The sequence below is a fragment of the Lytechinus variegatus genome, chromosome 9, assembly GCF_018143015.1.
Source record: "Lytechinus variegatus isolate NC3 chromosome 9, Lvar_3.0, whole genome shotgun sequence".
Taxonomy (NCBI): Eukaryota; Metazoa; Echinodermata; class Echinoidea; order Temnopleuroida; family Toxopneustidae; genus Lytechinus; species Lytechinus variegatus.
In genome coordinates this window covers 21,099,570-21,121,296 of record NC_054748.1, presented here as the reverse complement: position 1 = coordinate 21,121,296, position 21,727 = coordinate 21,099,570, and the positions used below count along the sequence as shown (strand labels likewise).

General features: G+C 37.2%; 1 protein-coding gene across 2 annotated transcripts; it reads left to right on the top strand.

The window, feature by feature from the left end:
- The first annotated feature begins 4,034 nt into the window (after positions 1–4,034).
- Positions 4,035–20,782, top strand: LOC121421341 (probable splicing factor, arginine/serine-rich 6). Of its 2 annotated transcripts, none has more exons than XM_041616029.1 (6): positions 4,035–4,121; positions 6,681–6,955; positions 9,984–10,154; positions 17,066–17,092; positions 17,471–17,614; positions 18,117–20,782. In XM_041616029.1, the coding sequence occupies exons 2-6, from the start codon at positions 6,741–6,743 to the stop codon at positions 18,394–18,396; spliced, it is 837 nt and encodes a 278-aa protein (XP_041471963.1). In that variant the 5' UTR covers positions 4,035–4,121; positions 6,681–6,740; the 3' UTR covers positions 18,397–20,782. The 2 variants fall into 2 exon arrangements, with proteins under 2 accessions (XP_041471963.1, XP_041471964.1); XM_041616030.1 differs by having other exon boundaries at positions 4,046–4,121; positions 6,688–6,955.
- Positions 20,783–21,727: the final 945 nt, after the last annotated feature.

The window sequence follows — 21,727 nt, the reverse complement described above, 5'->3', positions numbered from 1 at the left end:
AGAGTTTTTCCCTCCAGTAATCTATGAAAAGGGAGCAAAAATATTGAAAGCGAAAAGCAAAATCCCACAAGCCGGGCCCACAAGCGCACATGATCTTGGACAGCATTGCACATTTAGCCAGCGGGCTGTACGCGCATTATCACCTTATTCAATGAAATCGCATTGTGATGTCACCTCCTAAAACCGTGCAATGGTACATTTTGGATGGTACGTCTTGGATGGTACGTCTTGTGTGCAACGGTACGAATGTGTGACATTCAGCCTCCCATTTGATCGCGTACAACAAGCTAAGTAGGCGTTGTACAATACAAATTATTATAGTAGATTTCAATGCTTGCAAACTTGAGATATATGCCCTCTATGTTGGTTGGTTACAATGTAAGTTGATATGGGTCAATTCGGTGGATCCACGGGTTGACATCACATGAAAGGATAGGCAGCACACAGTGCTAGGGTACTGTAATATGACACTGATGCTTCAAAAGTGAATACCATATTGCAAGAATTCACCAAAAACGGTCTAAATTTTGCAAAGAAATATGCAGGCAGATTTCTCTTCCACCTTCTGGACCAAGTAGTAAAGAGCATTTGCCGGCTGGTCGAGCTGCGTCGGCCAGCACTGAATAATCACATGCATGTACTAGCACGCACAACACAGATGTCAAATTTTTCCCATTGGGCATTGTGAATTTTGGCCTGCCCGCTGCAACCAATAGATGGCGCACCGTATTGTGAATTAACCGATTTGCACTGTACATGTATTACTGTGTGAGAAAGTGCAATGTATAAGCCAAATCACCGTACATGTATTGATGTTTTTACTATTGAAATCAGGCACAGATTCAGCTGGTTTAGACCTAATGACCTGTGTACTTAAGTTTGGTTTAATTTAGGCCATGGTCTAAATCTGTGTTAAAACTTTGGGAATTTAAAATGTCAAAATTATTAATATATTTGTTATATGTTTCTATCTTTACTTGGCTTTTTCCTTGTGTTATCATGATGAAGAGAAACTAATTATTCCCAGTCATGATTTGAGTGTCAAATGAGCTGACAGATTGTGCTTGTACTGTTAGAGATACGTGCTACAATTGGCTGCCATAACTTTTAAAACAGAGTGTAAATCAATTACGAGTTCAGAATATGGGCCTATAGTTTTTGAGGGGCTGAATAATTATGAACAAGCAGTATGGCCCCTAAAATAATAATGTATGATTTGTATATCGCACGTATCCACCTTGCTAGGTGCTCAAGGCGCTCCTATATTACCCCAGCTAAGCTAGACTACCGATTCCGGTGTGCACAGCTCTTTGAGGAATTACTTCCTGCCGGTACCCATTTACCTCACCTGGGTTGAGTGCAGCACAATATGGGTAACTTTCTTGCTGAATGAAAACACGCCATGGCTTGGAATCGAACCCACGCCCTTCTCATTGAACGAGGAGAGTCTTAACCATTAGACCGTGACGCCCCCACAATGGTGTTGTATCCAATCCAGCTTGATACGCCACTGGAAATATTTTATCAAAGACATCTGCATTGCAGATGACATTACAGTGAGTTAGCCAATCAGGGCCCCATCGCATAAGTTACTATTATGGTAACTTTGCCATCTGATGGTAACTACCATGGTAACGATGCTGAATAATAATATTCCGCATTTATATAGTACTTAATACATCGGAATGACGTCTCTAAGCGCTTTACAGATATATTATTACCCTGGTCATCGGATCCTTGCATGCCCGCATACAATGTATGCACCTTCTCCACTCCCTGGGGAGCATTCCAACAAGAGTTCCAAGACTCAATTGTTAGGCATACTACATACATATAGGCTTTCACATCCTACCGGGTACCCATTTAACACCACGGTGGAGAGTGGCAAAGTGTGGATTAACGCCTTGCCAAAGGACGCTAGGCCATGGTGGGATTCGAACACACGACCCTCTGATTACAAAGCGAGTGTCAGAACTGCTACACCATGACACTTCCACTGAATAGCCAATCAGAATCAAGGAGTCCATGATAGTTACCATTGGATGGCAGTTACTACAATAGTAACTTTTATGCACCTGGGCCCTGTATCACTATCCTTCGGTTTAGTATGTTTTAAATCTTTTAATTGTGTTATTTCTTTTTATACTGCCTTTTCAGTACTTCAGCACCTAGTGAGTGAGTATTATTGATATAGGAGTACATGTAATCGGGACAGATGCAAAATTATTTGATTCTCTACAAATATACTGTTTTCTTTTAACTGGAAAGCTTGTGATTTTATCCTGGATTGTGTGAAATTATCAGCTTTTCAAAATGTTATTTTCACATGTAATATTAGTTTATTGTTCGTTGTCTTATTAAGATTAATTTCTTTCTGCCTGATGTTGTACAATAAGAAACTTTGTTTAGTTTTATAACATTTTATCCAAGTCTTTATGATGTCACATGTTAAAAGCCCGGGGGGGGGGGGGGGGGGAACCTACCCCACCCCAGAGATGGGCCACCTCTGTTGAGAAGAAAATATTCATTTTGGCTGCTCTTTTTTGAAAAATGCCCCCCCCTTCATTTTAGAAGTCAGAACTTATATTTTACTTGTATAATTTTGGGGACCAACATTATGTTTTCCCATTTTGTAACACTTTGGGTGCGACGGGCTTCCACAGAAGCTCAGCGAGTCGTTCACTTAGCTACTATGGGCTTTTACAGAAGCCGAGATTTGTTTTTCAGCTTTTTTGTAATTGTTATGCACAAAAACATCTGCCACTATTTCTTTGGTCTGCCTTTAGGCATCAGATTGAATGAGATTTAGACTAAGTTGCAAAACGAGAAACACAAGTCAAAAAGAAGGGTAGACCCCCCCTCCCCCCCAAAAAAAACAACAACAATTAGACCAACTAAAGGAATATAAACCTAAGGAGCAGACACAGACACGTCTATTCAACATAATATCTTCTTAGGACATATTTAATGATTTTAAAAGAAGAATGTGAGACAATATTAGCATATTATATGTAAAAAGATATATTTAACTCAATAAACAAAATAACTTCTGAGATATATATATATGTAACATGATGTTTGACCTGTTTTATTTTTATGTCTACTTCCTTTGATGGTGATGATGAACAAAATTTGGTATATCCTTTCTCTTTTATTCTAAAGTTAATTTTTTTCTAGGTGGTTGATATGGATAAAAAGAAATATTAAGCTTAATAATGATAATAATAATAATACTCAATATTCATAACGTGCTTTTCCCAAATGGCCCAAAGCGCTCACAATTGCAATTAACATATTTATACAAACAAAAATCAGAATGATATATATAATGAAGGCAATTGCCTAGAACAAGAGAGTTTTAAAGGACTTCTTAAAGGACTTGATACTTATTTTCTCCCCATTATAATGCGAGACAAATACATGAGGAGCTGTCATTGTTTGCAACCTATTGTGGTTCAATAAAGAGTCTCCCTGAGTTCCAAACTGCAAAGAATTATACAAGGTATAATTCACACAAATACACTATGAAATATGATAGATATTGTGAGTGAATCCGGCTCTCTCATTAAGATGATTATATATCACAAAGTTGTGCATCAACATATAACTTATGGGCAAATGACAAAAAAAAATAGCAGAATTTTAAAATGTCATCACAACATTGTTTATTCTGTATGAACCTCTCTTCCCCCACTTTCCCTCCGTCCCTCTCCCTCTTGACCCGTTCTCTCTTACCTTCCCTCTCTCTCTCCATTGCCCTACCCACATCCATTCTATACACCTGTTCTTTCTTCATCCTTAGTACTCTTAATAATATGAACATGTAATGATATACTGCACCTGCTGGTCTGCACAAGACAACAAATTTAAAGACACAAATTTAGTGTAAAAAACTATATTTAGTACCCATGGGTGGAAATCCCGGGGGGGGGGGAAGTGTCCCCCTACTCAAAATAGTAGGAAAATGAAAAATAGAAAATAAATGGGGAAATGCATAAATGGGGGAAACTCCCAGGCCCAAGAAGTACATCTATCGATTGAGGGCGCTAGACATCAATCACGAAATTTCTATTGTTCTTTTTTAACAAGAAAGCGTCTGGACGGACGGAAGCTAAGTCCTGGTAAATATGGGCCAAATTTTGCCTTGTTTTTTGACATTATTTCTATTCAACCATTGTCGGTTTATTCTTATGAATCTGTTATATTTTTTGATCGTTTTTGTTCGGGAACAAATGTGAAATTAACGTGAATGACACTGTAGTTTGTGCGAAATGTGGCGTGCCTCTTTTTTTTTCTTGCGTGTCCTGAATAATGAGAATGGCCATTTAGAAATCAATTGCGTGCGTTTTCTTATGCACGCGAGCGAATTGAGATAATCACGTTTCCATGATGAATGTAGAACAAATGAAAATGTTGATTGTAAGTAAAAAAAAGTCACCAGCAAAAGCAACCCTGTGTTTCAGAACTGGTCACCAAAATGATTATGATGAACAAGTTACATGTAATATTTTTACATTCATTGTAACTTGTGATGAATTCTCACTTTTTTACAGGATTTCCAGAGATGCCAAGTTCAAAAAAATGTTAGGCCTATGCGTGACTCACGCCGTGAGATTTTCATGACTCGACGTCTCTGTGCGCGCGCGGCGCGCGGCCAGTACTTACACACTCGTATGGTAGTGGATTGTATTACCGAACACTTTTCATGAATTCAATCATATCAAACACATTATTGTCATAAAATTCACCTAACTAGTACCACCATAAATGCACAATCATTGACAATTACCAACAAAATATAAATTAAATATGTAAAAAATTTGCCGAAATCGTTTTTCATTTCAATAATATTAGCTTCAAATCGGACCCCTCTTCGCATGTGAAATATTTTGGTCACTTGAAAAAGGTATCGTATTACCGAACGTGTGTTTTCTATGAGAAAAATTGAGAAAACAACAAGATCGCTGATGAATATTTTGACTATATTTTATTATTTTTGAAAATGTGTTTTTGACCATTTTCATCATCTTTCTATTCAAGTTCCCTTTGGAAGGATGTTGCCAACTTTTGAGCGAATGAAATTATTTTCTGACGCATACGATGCACGCGTTCGGTAATACAATCACTCACTATACGTTGCAAAAAGGCGCGCGCGCATGAGATATGGGCTTCAAAACCATGCGATGCACGCACGCGATTCGTCGTATCGTGGTACTAGCTGTGCGCTGACTGCACTCTCGATTCGTCTCGAGATCTCGCGTGCAGGGCTAGACGCGAAGGCGGTCGGCCAGTCGTATAATCTGGCGAATAATGCTACTTTTTCTTCTTTTTTTTCTGTCGGGTCCCGATGCGTGAGAAAAATGGGTGCCATGTGTGAGATCGTGAGACGGACCCTGAATGCATGAGTCTCACGCACAATGCGTGAGACTTGGTAGCTCTGGATTTCAATCAGGGCATACCTCATCATGCGAGTACCGGCAGGGACCTGGACTTTTTTAGCTAATAAATACAATTTATTAGATTTTATCTAAATGCTTTTTATTAGCTAAAAGTTCACAAATACATGTAGTTAGTAATATTAGTAGTATAGTACGTTTTTGTCTGAAATGCACCAAAACGGGAACGAACAATTGGAATCTCATGAAGAAATTGATCATAAACCAGTTTCAAGGCAGGAAAAAAGGGTAAAAAATTAGCCAAATGTATATCATTACGGTGCTCTTAATAGGTTACTATGGTATTTAATGAAGTGCACGCTGCACTTCACCAGTACGACAATACACCAGACGGTGGACTGTACTGTTTCCAGAAGAAGAAGAAGAGATTGATATTGCTATAGATTTCAGTTTTTTTTATTATTTTTTTTTTACTTTTCTATTTCTTCCATTGAGTCCCTGTACTGATCAAGGTCGAAGTTAGGTCTCTGTAATTGGTGAGTTGAGCCAACGGAGTTCAGCGGAACAACCAATATAACAGATACCCAAGCTTTTGGTATAGCGATCTCCGTAATATTAATAAATATGACTTCCCTAATATTAATAAATGTGATTTCCATTGCGCCAAATCCATTTTATGCTCAAGGAGCAAAGGTGAAAATAGAGAAACAAACAGTTCAAATTCTATGCAGAGTTAAAGAGGAAGTTCATCCTGAAGAAAAATTTCTTGCAAGATAGCAGAAAAATAGTAAAAAATATTGAAGTTTTGAGGAAAATCTCTAAAGAGTAAGAAAGTTATTAGAGTTCAAAGTTTTGGATTTGTGACGTCATAAACGAGCAGCTGTCCCATGTGTTTTGTATTATAAAATGCATGAATTTCAAATTTTGTATTGTTCCTGATGACTTAATTTTTCCAAATGTGACAGTTATATATCATGATCGGGTGTGAAATGATTTGTCTATTGATATACCAAAGGTACAGTGAAACTATTCTGAAAAAATTACATCTCATTGATTTTTTTACCATTCGCTATGTAGGAATGCTGCTCGCATATGACGTCACAAATCAAATAATTGAAATTCTAATAACTTTAATTAACTGATGAATTTTTCTCAAACCTTCGGCAATATTTTATATTATTTTCTGCTATTTTTACAATAAACTTTTTGTCAGGGTGAACTTCCCCTTTAAATAGAAAAAATCTTCAGTGTTACATGTATTTTTTACTTTCCTCTTTTCCAAAGTTTTCAGTGGCAGAATAGGAGCAGATCTCCAGCTACCATCTGTAGAAGCAGCGGAATAACATGACGTCCCATTACAGAGACAAGGGTCCCCTTGATTGCAAGGTCTACGTCGGTGACCTGGGGAGCTCAGCTGCAAAGCACGAAATTGAAGAGGCCTTTGGGAAGTATGGCCATATCACCAATGTCTGGATCGCCAGGAACCCGCCTGGTTTCGCCTTCGTGGAGTTCCTAGACGACAGGGACGCAAATGACGCTGCAAAGTGCATGGATGGGAAGTAAGTTCAATGATTTACAAATGTGTTTGTTTCATATTAGGTGCGTGCCACCTATACAGCTGACATCTGTCTGTTCGGAAGAGTCTTTACACTATTTTACTTTTTAGGTTTCCATGGAGCAGTTGTTGTGAAGCAAGACTTGATCAACTGGTGGAACAACCAAGGAAACAGAGACTTAAGATATCTGTCTAGTTGCGCCCCTATTATTGGTTTATTTTCAGTTGGTCTAACGCCAATTTATAGACCAATAACAATATCATCTACTATCATTTGGTCTACCATCAGTTTGTCCAATATCCACATGATCTACATGTAATTACCATTTCGTCCACTCTCTATCTTGTCTAATAACCAGTTGTGTCTTCACGCTAAAACCAGTTTAACGAGGCAAGGCGATCTTCAAAACTACATGTACATCGCAAGGTGGTTTTCTGAACAGGTTTGAAAGATCGCTTTGACCGTTCTCATTACACGTTAAACTACATGTAGTTTCCAGTAAACTTCTTTAAAGATGGTAGTGAAAATGGCGTTAATGTTCCTGGAATCTCACTAGTCTCCTTTGCAAACCCTTCATTGGAGTGACATGTACATGTATGTGAAAGTTGGTGAATCCCATTCTGAAAATACACTCCTTCATGCTGTGTGTTCGAAGTAGACAACAACGTTGCAGTGTCTGGCGAGCCCAGAGAAACAAACTATTGAATATAGATGGTAATATTTCATCACCTGACAGGCTGACTTCATAACTAAAGATGGCATTATTGGAACACTTTTTAAAGGTCAAGTCCACCTCAGAAAAATGTTGATTTGAATCAATAGAGAAAATCAGACAAGCACAATGCAGAAATTTCATCAAATCAGATGTAAAATAAGAAAGTTATGACATTTCAAAGTTTCGCTTATTTTTAACAAAATAGTTATATGAACGAGCCAGTTACATCCAAATGAGAGAGTCGATGATGTCACTCACTCACTATTTCTTTTGTTTTTTATTGTTTGAATTATACAATATTTCAATTTTTACAAATTTGATGATTAGGACCTCCTTGCCTGACGCACAAGATGTTAAGATAATGGAATTTCATGTGTTGAGGGAGGAATGAAACTTCATTTCACATGACAGTGACGAGAAAATCAAAATATTTCATATTTCAAACAATAAAAAACAAAAGAAATAGTGAGTGAGTGACATCATCAACTCTCTCATTTGGATGTAACTGGCTCGTTCATATAACTGTTTTGTAAAAATACATGTAAGCGAAACTTTAAAATGTCATGACTTTCTTATTTTACATCCGATTTTGACGAAATTTTGAGTGTTATGCTTGTTGAATTTTTCTCTTTTTATTCAAATCAAGTTTTTGTTGGGGTGGACTTGTCCTTTAAATACTATGTTTATTTTCTGGTGGGGTTTACTAACATTTTAGCACCACTGTACATCTGAATGGGCAGGCTGAAATGACTCATGTACAGAAGGCCCCAGAACATTACGTTTTATAAAGCTTGTCTCGTGTAAAGATCAATTGTTTTATCAAAGTTTCAGCCTAGGCAGTGACTGGTCAGTTAAAGGACAAGTCCACCCTAACAAAAAGTTAATTTGAAAAAAGGGAGAAAAATCCAACAAGCAAGACACTGAAAATTTCATCAAAATCGGATGTAAAATAAGAAAGTTATTTTAAAGTTTCGCTTAATTTCACAAAACAGTTATATGCACATCCTGGTCGGTTTGCAAATTGGCAGACTGATGACGTCATCCACTCACTATTTCTTATGTATTTTATTATGAGAAATATGAAATATTCTAATTTTCTCCTCCTTGTGAAACAAAGTTTATTTCTCCCTGAACATGTGGAATTACCATTATCTGAACAGTTAAGGGTTAAATTAAGTTGGCCCTTATTGTCAAATCTGTAAAAATTGAAATATTGTATTATTCAAACAATAAAAAACAAAAGGAATAGTGAGTGATGGACATCATCGACTCTCATTTGCATATCGCTGAGTTGTGCATTTAACTGTTTTGTGAAAAATAAGTGAAGCTTAAAAATGACATAACTTTCTTATTTTACATCCAATTTCGATGTAATTTGCAGCGTTCTCTCTATCGATTCAAATCGACAATTTTCTGGGATGGACTTGACCTTTAAATATCTATTTACATGTATATTGTAAAAAAAAGTTGTTTCCCTACATGTACAAGAAAGATGAGGCTTCATGGTACTGAACACCATGCAGGAAAATAATTATGTAGGGGCTTGGGACTATATCACCCGGACATTCTTTGTAATGTTACAGCTATGCAGTGTAGCATAAAAGTTGAGGCAGTACATGTAGGTTGCAAAAATTAGCCCAGGCTGAAAAAATGTCTACATGTACATGTTTTTATCTGCATTGGCATTGCATGTGCTGTATACACAATTGTATACATGTTACAATTTGTGTATGCGTTACTAAAGCCCCCATCACAATTATTCGGTATCAGCAGGAATCAAGCAGAAGCTGGAACCAAAAAAAATATTTCAAAAAGTGTTGAAATTTTTGGGAGGAACTTATGAATTCACCAAACTGGAGTTGAAATTCAGTAACTTGACCAGGTGAATCATCATACACTAGTCAAAATAAACCGCAATGGAGTCAGACTGATAATTCGTGCTACATTCTTGGACATTCTAGGCACATTCTAAATATCCTGACTGCATTCTGAGTGCATTCGAAATATTTTCGTCATTTCTTTGGCCGTCCCGAAGGTTTTGGTCATGTTCAAAACATTTGAGGGATATTTTCAAATGGTGTTGAAGTTGATTTAAATGACCAACTGGCGTTCGAACAATAGTCCTTTTATTCTGGCAAATTCTGCTTGATTCGGAATAAATGTGATGGGGGCTTTAAATCTTTTAAGCAATGAATAGAATTAGGGCAGATACGTGTGCTTTCATGTTGGTGGATCATATTGTTCTTGCATATTCCATTATGGACAACATATTTCAAATGAAACCTGTGCATGCATTTTACCTTCTCTCTCTATCAGGTATCTCTGTGGAAAGCGCGTCCGCGTTGAGATGTCCAGCGGCAGATCCAGGCGTCCCAGAGTTCGTGAGCGTGACTTCCACCGGTCCAACTGGGGCGGTGGCGGCGGTGGAGGGGGATACCCGTCCGGCCGGTACGGTGGATACAGCGGAGGCGGCTGGAACAGATCAAGGTATGATTTATCTTTGGCAAATTAATTTTAGGTCAGTTTATGAAGTTCAGTACCTACTTGATCAGTTAACCCATTGACAACTTCAATCTGTGAATCACATACACTCTACAGGGTCTATCCACTGGCAGGATCGAACTGGTTAATACTTTAACCATATTTGCCAGCATTCGCAAAGGTGGTTTTGAAAACTATCGTTTGAACCCATGGTTTATGCAGATTTCATGGCTAAATTATTGCTGAATTTACCGCGAATAAAATGTCCGATGCTGCTGCGCACTTTTGTCACATTGCACTAAATTAACACTTGTTGCCATGGTTGAGCACGCTATTTTATTCAACAGTTTACTGTTGTGAATTAATGACTCAACTGTCTTGAACAGTGGACTCATGAATAAATTAGCATGCTCAACCGAGGTAAAAGGTCAACTTAGCACATTGTGACAAAAACGCTCATCAGCATTGGACACTTATCAATCTGAAATCTGCATAAATCATGGGTTCAAGCGATTTTGCATCTATAGCCTATGCCTTATTTTTAGGATTTTCTTCATTTTGGAGTTGGTGGACAAGAAATTTACCTTAAATTTGAAGTATGATACATTTACATGGTATTCCGTGTAATAAGTCTATTAAGTACAGTTCTTCTCCAGGGATTGGATTTACCCCATATCCAGTGCCATACATAGAGTCCATTTGTCCCTCTAATTGACTTTGGTGATTCAAACTTTGGAATCCTAAGTTTCCTTTATAAAGAATAAATGTAATAATTGTGCAAAGAAGTTGCAACATTGTTATCACCAAAGCAGCACTAATGCTTCTAAAGAAAACCACTTTCAAGAGGCATTTATTTTGTATTTTTTGTTTTATTAGATATTTTGAATGTCACCCAGATTTGTCATGTACAGGGCAGCATGTGTCGCATCCAACCATCTTCTTTTCACACGTTAACATTCAATTAGTCCCTCGGATAGGACGTTAAATGGAGGCCCCGTGTAGAGGAGAGTCACCACCTTTGCACGTTCAGAACCCACTGCAGTATTCGAATAAGAGTAGGGGGAAACCCTGGTGTAGTGGTCCACCTGCATTCCCCCCAGTCTGTTATTTTGGGAGGAGAGACCTGCGGGTCATAGTGATTCAGTTTGCTTTTCGCCTCCCAGGCACAGGTGACGCCAAACAAATAATAATAAAAATACCGTTTCTTTAAAAATTAAGAAATTTGGTTTCTGCACCTTCACACTACACATACATGACTGCATTTTCCTGCAGTTAATGTGCTCAATTTCCTTTGTATAAATATTCTTTGTTTATATAAATATGTTTTATGCAGTCAGGAGACGATTGGTAAATATTAAACTAACTTGAACGGTGGAAACCTGACAACTTATGGGATCCATTTCATACAGACTTGCAACTACGGTGGCTTTGCCATTATAAAAAGTGCCATGGAAATCTTGGTTCTGATTGTGGCTTCTAAGCCCTGTTACTTTACCATAATAAATAGAAAAGTTGCAATTGTTGTAACTCTAAATAACTTTGAAAGTTTGTGGATCTAATTCATAAAATTCACTATGCACAATCTGAGCAATCAAGTATAACTGAACATCCTGTGTGAGTGTTATGACCCATAATCAAGGTCATTTAAATGGGGTCAACAGACTTTGGGGGGGGGGGGGGTATTTGTTGAATTGCCATCATAGATGTGAAACTTTGAAAGTTTATTGATCTAGTTATGAACTTAGATCCAAGAGTAATCAAGTATCATTGAACATCCTGTGTAAGTTTCAGGTTACATGACCAGGGTCAAACAGGGTGACCAGACGTCCCGTATTTCCCGGGATCGTCCCGTATTTTGCTCCTTTGTCCCGGCGTCCCGACAAACCCTTCCCGGGACGCCTATTTGTCCCGTATTTCAGAAAATTGAACAAAATGTAGTTAATACATTTAAAAGTGACGAATTTTCTTTAAATAACCAACAGATGACGAAGCAGAGACAGCAATAAAAGCGATAACCTTTGCAAGTTCTGCAGTGATATTGCAAACTGGCCTCCTGCTTAATTGTGTTTGGCAGGTACTGGCTAGCTGGCAATTAAGATCGGAGCAGATTCTCAATGGTGCAAACAATGACATCATAAACAGTTTTTCCACCAAAATAATCACAAAATCGGCGGGAAATTTGTATAATTATATTATGGATTCTCAGGTTACTGATTTGGAGATGTAATCGGAGAAACAAGTTATGAGTTTTCATAACTAGATCTAGTTGTTTCAGCTTTCGTTGTGTATCATGCCGCGATGTCATCAAATTGTTAAGTTGACAATGCCTCACTTCGAAATTTTATTCATTTCTGAAACATTTTTTAATTTTGTTTTAAATATACTAAAAAACACCAAATATCATGATTTTTGTCTCACCTGCGAAGCAAAGTGAGACTATAGGCGCCGCTTTTCCGACGGCGGCGGCGACGGCGGCGGCGGCATCAACATCAAATCTTAACCTGAGGTTAAGTTTTTGAAATGACATCATAACTTAGAAAGTATATGGACCTAGTTCATGAAACTTGGCCATAAGGTTAATCAAGTATTACTGAACATCCTATTAGAGTTTCATGTCACATGACCAAGGTCAAAGGTCATTTAGGGTCAATGAACTTAGACCATGTTGGAGGAATCAACATCGAAATCTTAACCTGTGGTTAAGTTTTTGAAATGTCATCATAACTTAGAAAATATATGGACCTAGTTCATGAAACTTGGACATAAGGTTAATCAAGTATCACTGAACATCCTGCATGAGTTTCACGTCACATGACCAAGGTCAAAGGTCATTTAGGGTCAATGAACTTTGGCCGAATTGGGGATATCTGTTGAATTCCCATCATAACTTTGAAAGTTTATGGATCTGATTCATGAAACTTGGACATAATAGTAATCAAGCATCACTGAAAATTTTGTGCAAGTTTCAGGTCTCATGATTAAGGTCAAAGGTCATTTAGGGTCAATGAACTTTGGCCGAATCGGGGGTATCTGTTGAATTACCATCATAACTTTGATAGTTTATTGGTCTAGTTCATTAAACTTGGACATTAGAGTAATCAAGTATCACTGAACATCCTGTGCACGTTTCAGGTCACATGACCAAGGTCAAAGGTCAATGAACTTTGGCCGAATTGGGTGTATCTGTTGAATTACCATCATAACTTTGAAAGTTTATGGATCTGATTCATGAAACTTGTACATAAGAGTAATCAAGTATCACTGAATATCCTGTTTGAGTTTCAGGTCACATGATCAAGGTCAAAGGTCATGTAAGGTCAATGAACTTTGGCCATGTTGGGTTTTTTTGGTGAATAACCATATCTCTGTAAGTTTATTGGTCTAGTTCATAAAAAGTGGACATAAGAGTAACCATGTATCACTGAACATCTTGTGCGAGTTAGAGTAGTATTCAAAGTCAGCACTGCTGCTATATTGAACCGCGTGATGCAGGTGAGACGGCCAGAGGCATTCCACTTGTTTGTTAAATGATTGGATTGTTTTTGTTTGATCTTTTCTTTCTTTTCTACCCTTCCTGTTTGCCCTTTTTGTTCCATCTATCTTTATTTCCTGATCCTTTTCTCTCTCTCTGACCATTTTTCTTTCTATCCGTCTTTTTTACCTGCCTTCTTTATTAAATTTCATTTTTATATCCTTATTTGTTTTCCTTAAACTTTTCTTTGCTTCCTAGCTTCTCCCTCTCTCTCCTTTTTCTTTTCGTTCTTTCTCTCCTTCCATTATTTTTTTTTCATTCTCTCCTTCATCTTTCCTCCCTCTCTTTCCTAATTTTCTTTCATTCTTTATTTTATTTTTCGTTTATTCTTTTCCCTTATTTCCCTCCTTCCTTCTTGTTTTACTTCTTTCTTTGTTTCTTACTTTAAAAGAATGAAGGAATCATGACTTTCCTTTATTTTTCTTTCCTTGATCTTTTTTTCTTACTGTTTTTCTCTCCTTTATTTTGTCTTTGAATTCACACATTTATCTAACTTCTCTTCCTTTCTTTCTATATTCAATTCAAAGAATGATGGAAACCTTTTTTTCTCTTTTATTCTTTCTTTCATCCGTCTTTTATTCTAATTTTCTTTTTTTTTAAATTTTTTTTTCTTCATTTCCCCTAAGTTCATTTTTTCTTTCTTCTCAATTCATCTCTTTTCTTTCGTCTTTTTTTTCTCTCCTCCATTCGGCTTTCGTTCACCCTCCCTTCCAATTCTTTATATTTTTTTTCACAAGTCTAACACTGTGTAGCCTTCTTTGTTGATCATATTTTGTCGATTGTCCCGTATTTCATTTTGTGAAATCTGGTCACCCTGGGGTCAAAGGTCATATAAGGTCAGTGAACTTTGGCCACGTTGGGGGTATTTGTTGAATTGCCATCATGATATATGTTTATAGTTCGTGAAACAAATGGGTAATCGAGTATCACGTATCATTTTGCATGAGTCGTACATGCTCGAGGTCATTTACGGTCAATGAACATAATATTTTTATTATCATACAGGTATGGATGGTATTTTTTGTGAATAATTATTCAATAGTTATTTTCAAAGTCAGCACTGCTGCACTGTATTGAATCTTGTAATGCAGACGAGACTTCCAGAAGCATTCCTCTTGTTTATCTATTTTATTTTCGTTAGTTGGGATGTAGATATTCTCATTTGATTTCTTTCAGGAACTTATTTTGAATTTGCTTCATTATTTGCAAGAAATAACTGCAATCAATTTCAATTTTAACTCAATTGCAAACGATTGGTCATAGAGAGTCAGTACTCTATGTTAGAAGAAGCAGTCTAAAAATCACTTGCAAGTAATTTCCAACAATTACGGTAGATTTTTATGTTACACCCCTTGAAGTGGGGGTTGTTTTTAAAATGCATCTTTCTCCAGCTCAAGAAGTTTGAATTCAACTCAAGTTTCTGAGCCCTGTTGGTCTCCGACTGACTTCATAATACCGTTTTTGCTGCCACTTATTTCAGGCTTTGTCTCCTCAACACCACCATCCTCAACCTTCCTCATCACCACCACGACTCATCGATCACATGATCACATCTGCCCAATCAACCCTCTGGTTTTTTTCATCCCGAAGGCTATCAACACATCCAAAACAACAACAGCACCTTCTGTCTGCCATTCTCTATTCCTGATAAAAAAAAGTGAAAAGTTGGTTAGAGATCTTGCCCTTCGTAGGAACAATGTTATAGATTTAGACTGGAAATAGGGAGATAAAACAGATATCAAAGTTTCAGCCTGACAACTAGATCTTCAAAGTTTTAATTGTTCTGGCTTGAACAACCTCATCTAGCCCAGCATCTATGTGTAGTCTAGAATAAACACATCTGGCCCAATTACCTGGTCTAAGCAACTGCAGTATAGTGGGTCCCAACGCCACATCTGACCCAAATATCAGATCAAACAACTGGCCTGATCACATGGTCCAAACATCTGGCCTAGGTGCCTGGTTCAAACAACCACATGTGGCCCAAACATCAGATCTAATATCTGGCCCAATCACCTGGTCCAACTATCTGGCCCTAACACCTGGTCCAAACAAACTTGTCTAGCCCAATCACCTGGTCTAAACAAACACATCTGGCCCAAACATCCTTATCTGGCCCAATCACCTGGTCTAAACAGCCACATCTGGCCCAAACATCAGATCCAACATCTGGCCCAAACACCTGGTATAAACAACCACATCTGGCCCAAACATCAGATCCAACATCTGGCCCAAACACCTGGTATAAACAACCACATCTGGCCCAAACATCAGATCCAACATCTGGCCCAATCACCTGGTCCAAACAACCACATCTGGCCCAACATCTGGTCCAAACACCAGGTCTAAACAACCACATCTGGTCCAAACAACTTCTTCTGGCTTTAACATCCAGCCTAAACAACTGGTCTGACTCTTCTCCATCCTTCTCAACCATCCAACTTCCAGTCTTCCAAATCAAAGGTTCCTGGCTGTTTTATTGCCAACTTTATTTTGTTTATTTATTCTTCTATGTCGAGGGAGAAGAAGTGGAGGAGGAGTTGAGATTCTCCCAATTCATATTGGAATTGAATCAAATTTACACACTGCCAAGCTTGATTGCATTGGATTCATGAATTTACAGCAACCTGTGTTGTTCAGTCAATTTGTAAATTGCCATAATGCCTGATTAGGAAGTGAAAGACAGCTTTGACATTATTTGAAGCTATTGCATTTGATTATCCTTACTTAGCCTGCTGTAAAAGAAAATCACTGCTTCCGAAATATCAGTGAAGACACATTTGCAGATTTTTCATTTTAATAGTGACTTGCGCTGCTGTTTTGGAAATAATTTGTGACTTTTGAAAATTGCTAGATTGAACATTCTAGTCCGGGATGCTGTGAATTCAGAATCAATTTTACAATGTATGGTTCAGCATTTGAGAGCACTTTGAAAAGCATATAATTACTTGGATAATTTTGATGTGACTGTGACCACAATACAAGGTCTTCAGTTTGACGTCCCAATTAATGTAATCACATGATCACTGATCGTGGAAAGAAGTGTGAACAGAAAAATGAACGTAGGATATTTCATCATATATATTCTTATGCCCATTGGATGCAAGACGAAATAAAACCAAATAAGTCATGGGAACCCATGCTTTATTCTCCATCTCTAATTTGATTTTGTTGTAGTTCCCACTTTTAAAATGACGATAACAAAACATTCACAATGGTGACAAATTTCTTAGTTATTCGGGCAGACAAATTTGTTTTGAATTTCTAGGTTTTGAGACGAGTAGTTGAGGGAATCAGTTGAATGTAGGAATATATTTTGGTGATATCCATCCAGCTTTTTTAATTAATTCTATTTTTTTTTAATTTTATGTTATTTTTTTTGCAGATACAGCCGTAGCAGGAGTCGAAGCAGGTGAGATAAGCTCTGATTCTTGACTGTAAAAACTTTATAAAAATGTTTCTCATACAGCGCTAAACATGATTTTGTTTATGTAAGGGGTTCTTACGCTAAACATTTTACTTCAAAGCTATTAAGTGCCCTTTTACTGTAGTTGCAGCAAACAATAGTTTCATGAGGAAGTCTCTAAAATCAAGCCTAATCCGTCACCGTATTATGGTTGATATAGATCAGGGAGGTGTTTCACAAAGATTTTAAGTATGACTTGATAGAGTCACACTTAAATGCTGAGTTGCATGCAGTATAAAAAGCATGACCACATTGGTTAGATCACGTCAATGATGCGCACTAATTATTTTGAATTATAATGTTCTTATATGGTTCAATTGCTAGATCTCCTAGGCGCTACCGATCTCGCAGCAGATCACCACGCCGTCGATCGCCAAGTAGATCACCACGTCGTCGATCGCCGAGTAGATCACCACGCCGTCGATCGCCAAGCAAATCTCCACGACGTCGATCACCCGTCTTTAAAAGGTAATAGCTTTCTCTATTGCAGGGGAACTGTTCATATTTCTCTTCATGTAGGAAGGTAATGTTTCTTTTGAATGTGTGTTGAGTGTGATGTAATTATACAGGACTCATTTACAGCTTACAGGCTGTGGGCATTTTTCTTATCTTTAGACGTGACTGATTTTTGCCTTATTATTATTTTTTTTTTGCTGGGATTTCAAAAACTATGTCTCTTCAAGTAGCCAATTATACAAATTTACTAGTAATTTAAGTTTCATTTTTTTTTTGCCTGAAGTGATCAGGTAAAATATACATAAAATAGAAAATGTTTATGTATAACAATGGACATCTAATTAATTATTGGAAATGAGGAAGGTATTGGCTGAAAAGGAAGAAACCCTGTGTGGGGCCAAACTACTCATAATTTGATTGTTATATAATTTTTTTTTGCCTGTTGTGAAAAAGATATGTTCCTTTACCTCAATAAACATCTTTATACATGGTTTCAACTTTTTTCTGTAACCAGGAGCAGATCCCATTCTCGTGACCGATCGCGCGGAAAATCCCGGGAGCGTTCCCGATCTCACGAACGATCCAAGGGGCGGTCCCGATCCCACGACCGCTCCAGAGGGCGGTCCAGATCCCGCGACCGCTCCAGGGGCCGCTACCGATCACGGTCCAAGAGCCCCCGCTACGAGAAGTCCCGATCCCGTTCGCGTTCCCGCACTCCCGAAGATAACAAGGATCATCATTCCTACGAGGATAACTCTCCCAGTCACCAGCAAGAAAACGACGGTGGGGACTAGATGACAAAGTTTGGTGTAAACTAGTCACCTGCTGGACTACATGTATTATTAGCTTTGCACAGGCCCTGGTAACACAAAACTTTAATTGATCGTGGAGCTGATTTTACGATTGATCATACACAATAATCAATGCAATCAATCATAGAAATCAGCCAGATGTTCAATTGCTAAGCTTTGTGTTACGGGGCCCAGGAATCATCCGGTTCCAGTAGGGAATGCGATACATATCCCAAAGAGGGTTTATGCCTTTTTAGGAGTTTTAAAATCATTCAATAACAGTATAAGGACTTCAAAGCTGTTATCAATTTGGGATTTTATGTGTTCATGAGTGGATGAAAAATTTTAAGAATTAAGGTGCATTAGTTCTTTGGTGAGGTATATTGCATGTAAGTGATTTTAATCATCATTCACAAGGCATGCTAAATTGGCACTCTCTTATCCACTCGCCATGCATATAACATGAGCTACCTACATACCTGCATATTTTAGAATTATTTTCCCCCTATTGCCTCGCCTTTTATTTGGGGGGAGGGGCCTTTTCTTAATGACCTCTTTGAATTTCTTTCAATTAGGAAATATAAATGGTATGCATGTTTGTATTCGAAACATATTTTTGTATAACAACTTCATAACCCGTTCTCTTGCTGATATTGACTCTATTACAAAGAGCCTACCCTTATGCACATTTAACACATACTGGTCTGTTCCCTTGTATAGACATATCATTGGACAGGAGGGCTTAATAGCATTGTTACTCTTGTTAATAATAATAATACATGAGATTTATTAAGCGCACCTTCCATCTTGGTTAGATGCTCAAGGCGCTTCAGAGCAGAACAACAAAAACTATTTACATGTAATACATGTCTGAACAATAAGTCAATGTTCTATTAATATGTATTTTTCAGTTCTTTTAAAAACAAAAACTTGGTTATAGTATTTTACTTGTAAACTGGTAAATAGTTTTCATGATCACTTCTTTTAGAATTTTGAAACGAGAATCACAACTTCATGTCAAATCATGTACGGATTAAATATTTTCCTGCATGGAATAGCTCAGATGTTGTTCTACCTTAAATTTAGCATTGGCAAGTCAAGTCACTCTGGTTGAATAAGCTGATATTGACAAAATGCCCCTCTTTTTAATGAGAATAATTTAGTCCAGTCCATATTTTATTGTTTGAAATAGACATGAAATGAAAAGTTGCTTTGCCCAATTGATCTTGGGGCCCGGCAGAAGCTTTGCACCGCCAGATTGATGATGAGGCTCTATCCCATGAAATGTTGGAACGCCAAACAGGGTAGCAGCAACTTCCATCTTTGACATCGTTTGGTCTGACATGAATTTGGCAAACATTCCTGGTGCTTGCATGTACCAAAGATTTTTTTTTCTAACAAGATTCAAGAGCTATCTGAAACAAAGAAACATCCAAACTCTGACCAAGATTTACTCAAATGTAATGTAAAGATGCCCTGAATCACTTTTGTACATCCTTTTCACTTTATATGTCCTCCTGCAATTATGTTCATTATTTTGGGAGCATTTGGGGGGGGGATGAGTAGCCAAATTGAAGACTTATTCGTAAGCACCAATTAAAAGGACCATTTCATTTCTCCTTTATAAAATGAAAGAAAGAATAGGTTTAGTGTACATATCACACATTTCTATTGCCAAATATTGCTTATCTGTCATTCATGTTTTAATCTATATTTGCATACATTCATTCACCTGTCAAACTTTCCATTTTACTTGCATGCTTGGTGTAGAAATTAAATTTTGCATCATTAGAAGAGAGGGAGAGAAAGGACATTAATATTTGTACTCACCATTGTTTATCATGAGTGAAAAACTTATTTGCTGCAACAAACAAGTATTTTTGTTACATGTACATGTAGTAAATTGATTTGGATAATTCACTCTTACATAGAACAAGTTAGTGTGAATATTTTGTTATGTAGGCCACAAGAACAAATCTGTTAGCCTCTTTTATGAAAAGGGAGAAAAAAATATGAATTTGTTTTTCATCAATTAAATTTAATGGCATTTTCATGAGGTGTTTGTTAAATACCAAGATTTTAGTGCTTTTCCCTTGAAGACATCTTTCGGTTTCTTTTTCTGTTGTTTTTACTATTATTATTACAACTACACTGGCAAGAGACATTTCACCCCCTAAGTTTAGGGGTTCAATACTAAATTCTATTGTGTTTGAAACTTTATTGTAGGTGTTTCTTAAAGGTCTGTTATCTGCTCAAATTAGTATTACAGCACACTTGCTTATAACTGTATGCATATTTTCAATTTGCCGCTGATGGATACACACGTTCATATATAAACCATTTGTTATGAATTTGTTACATCATTTAAATATATATTACATGAATATGTCATTGTTCATTGTTTTTTTTTCTTCATTTACAAATGAAATATGTATTTTAGCATTACTTTTTAATTTTGAATTTAAATTGAGTATTTATGTCCGTAATGTATGTCTCCTTCATGAATTGATTGCAGTCACTTCTCTCTTACTTTTGTCAAGGCTCGACGCTTTTTTTTTCATGGCCTGGTTGGTCCTCTGAAATCATTAATATCACAATTTTAATGTCCCGCCAAGCAAATTTGGTGGCCTTAAACAATAGAAAAGATTACCATTTATCAACACTTTGGTAGCCCAACTGGACCACCAAGTGTGGGCTAATGCCGGATACTCTCATTTTAGTTTGCCCTGGGCCACCGGGCTACTGCTAATGTAGAGTCCTGCATTTGTACTTGACGGAACTAGTGTTTTTATATATGTATGTACTTATTTTAACATGTGACTGTGGAGCGTTGTGGCCCAGTGGATAAGTCTTCTGACTTTGAAACAGAGGGCTGTGGGTTCGAATCCCAGCCATGGCGTAATTTCCTTCAGCAAGAAATTTATCCACATTGTGCTGCACTCGACCCAGGTGAGGTGAATGGGTACCCGGCAGGATTAATTCCTTGAATGCAGCCGGGGTAATAATAATAATAACGCGCCTCAGAATAGAATATTTCTGGATAGATGGCGCTATATAAATGCCTATTATTATTCTTATTCAAATTATCCAGTTACAATGTAGTATATTTCATGTGCTTTGTTCCCAGTACATTCACATGAATTGATAGAGGGAAGTGCTGACTGCTGAAGGGATTTAGATTATTTTGTTGGGTGACAAATTTAAAAATCTTTTTTCTTTTAAATACTAAAATATGCATTCAGATTTTCTTTCTTAGATAAGCTCAGTCATTCAAGATAAAGAGGTTTTAAATTTCTGGCTTGTTTTTAGATATATTTCAGTAAAAAATAAAGTA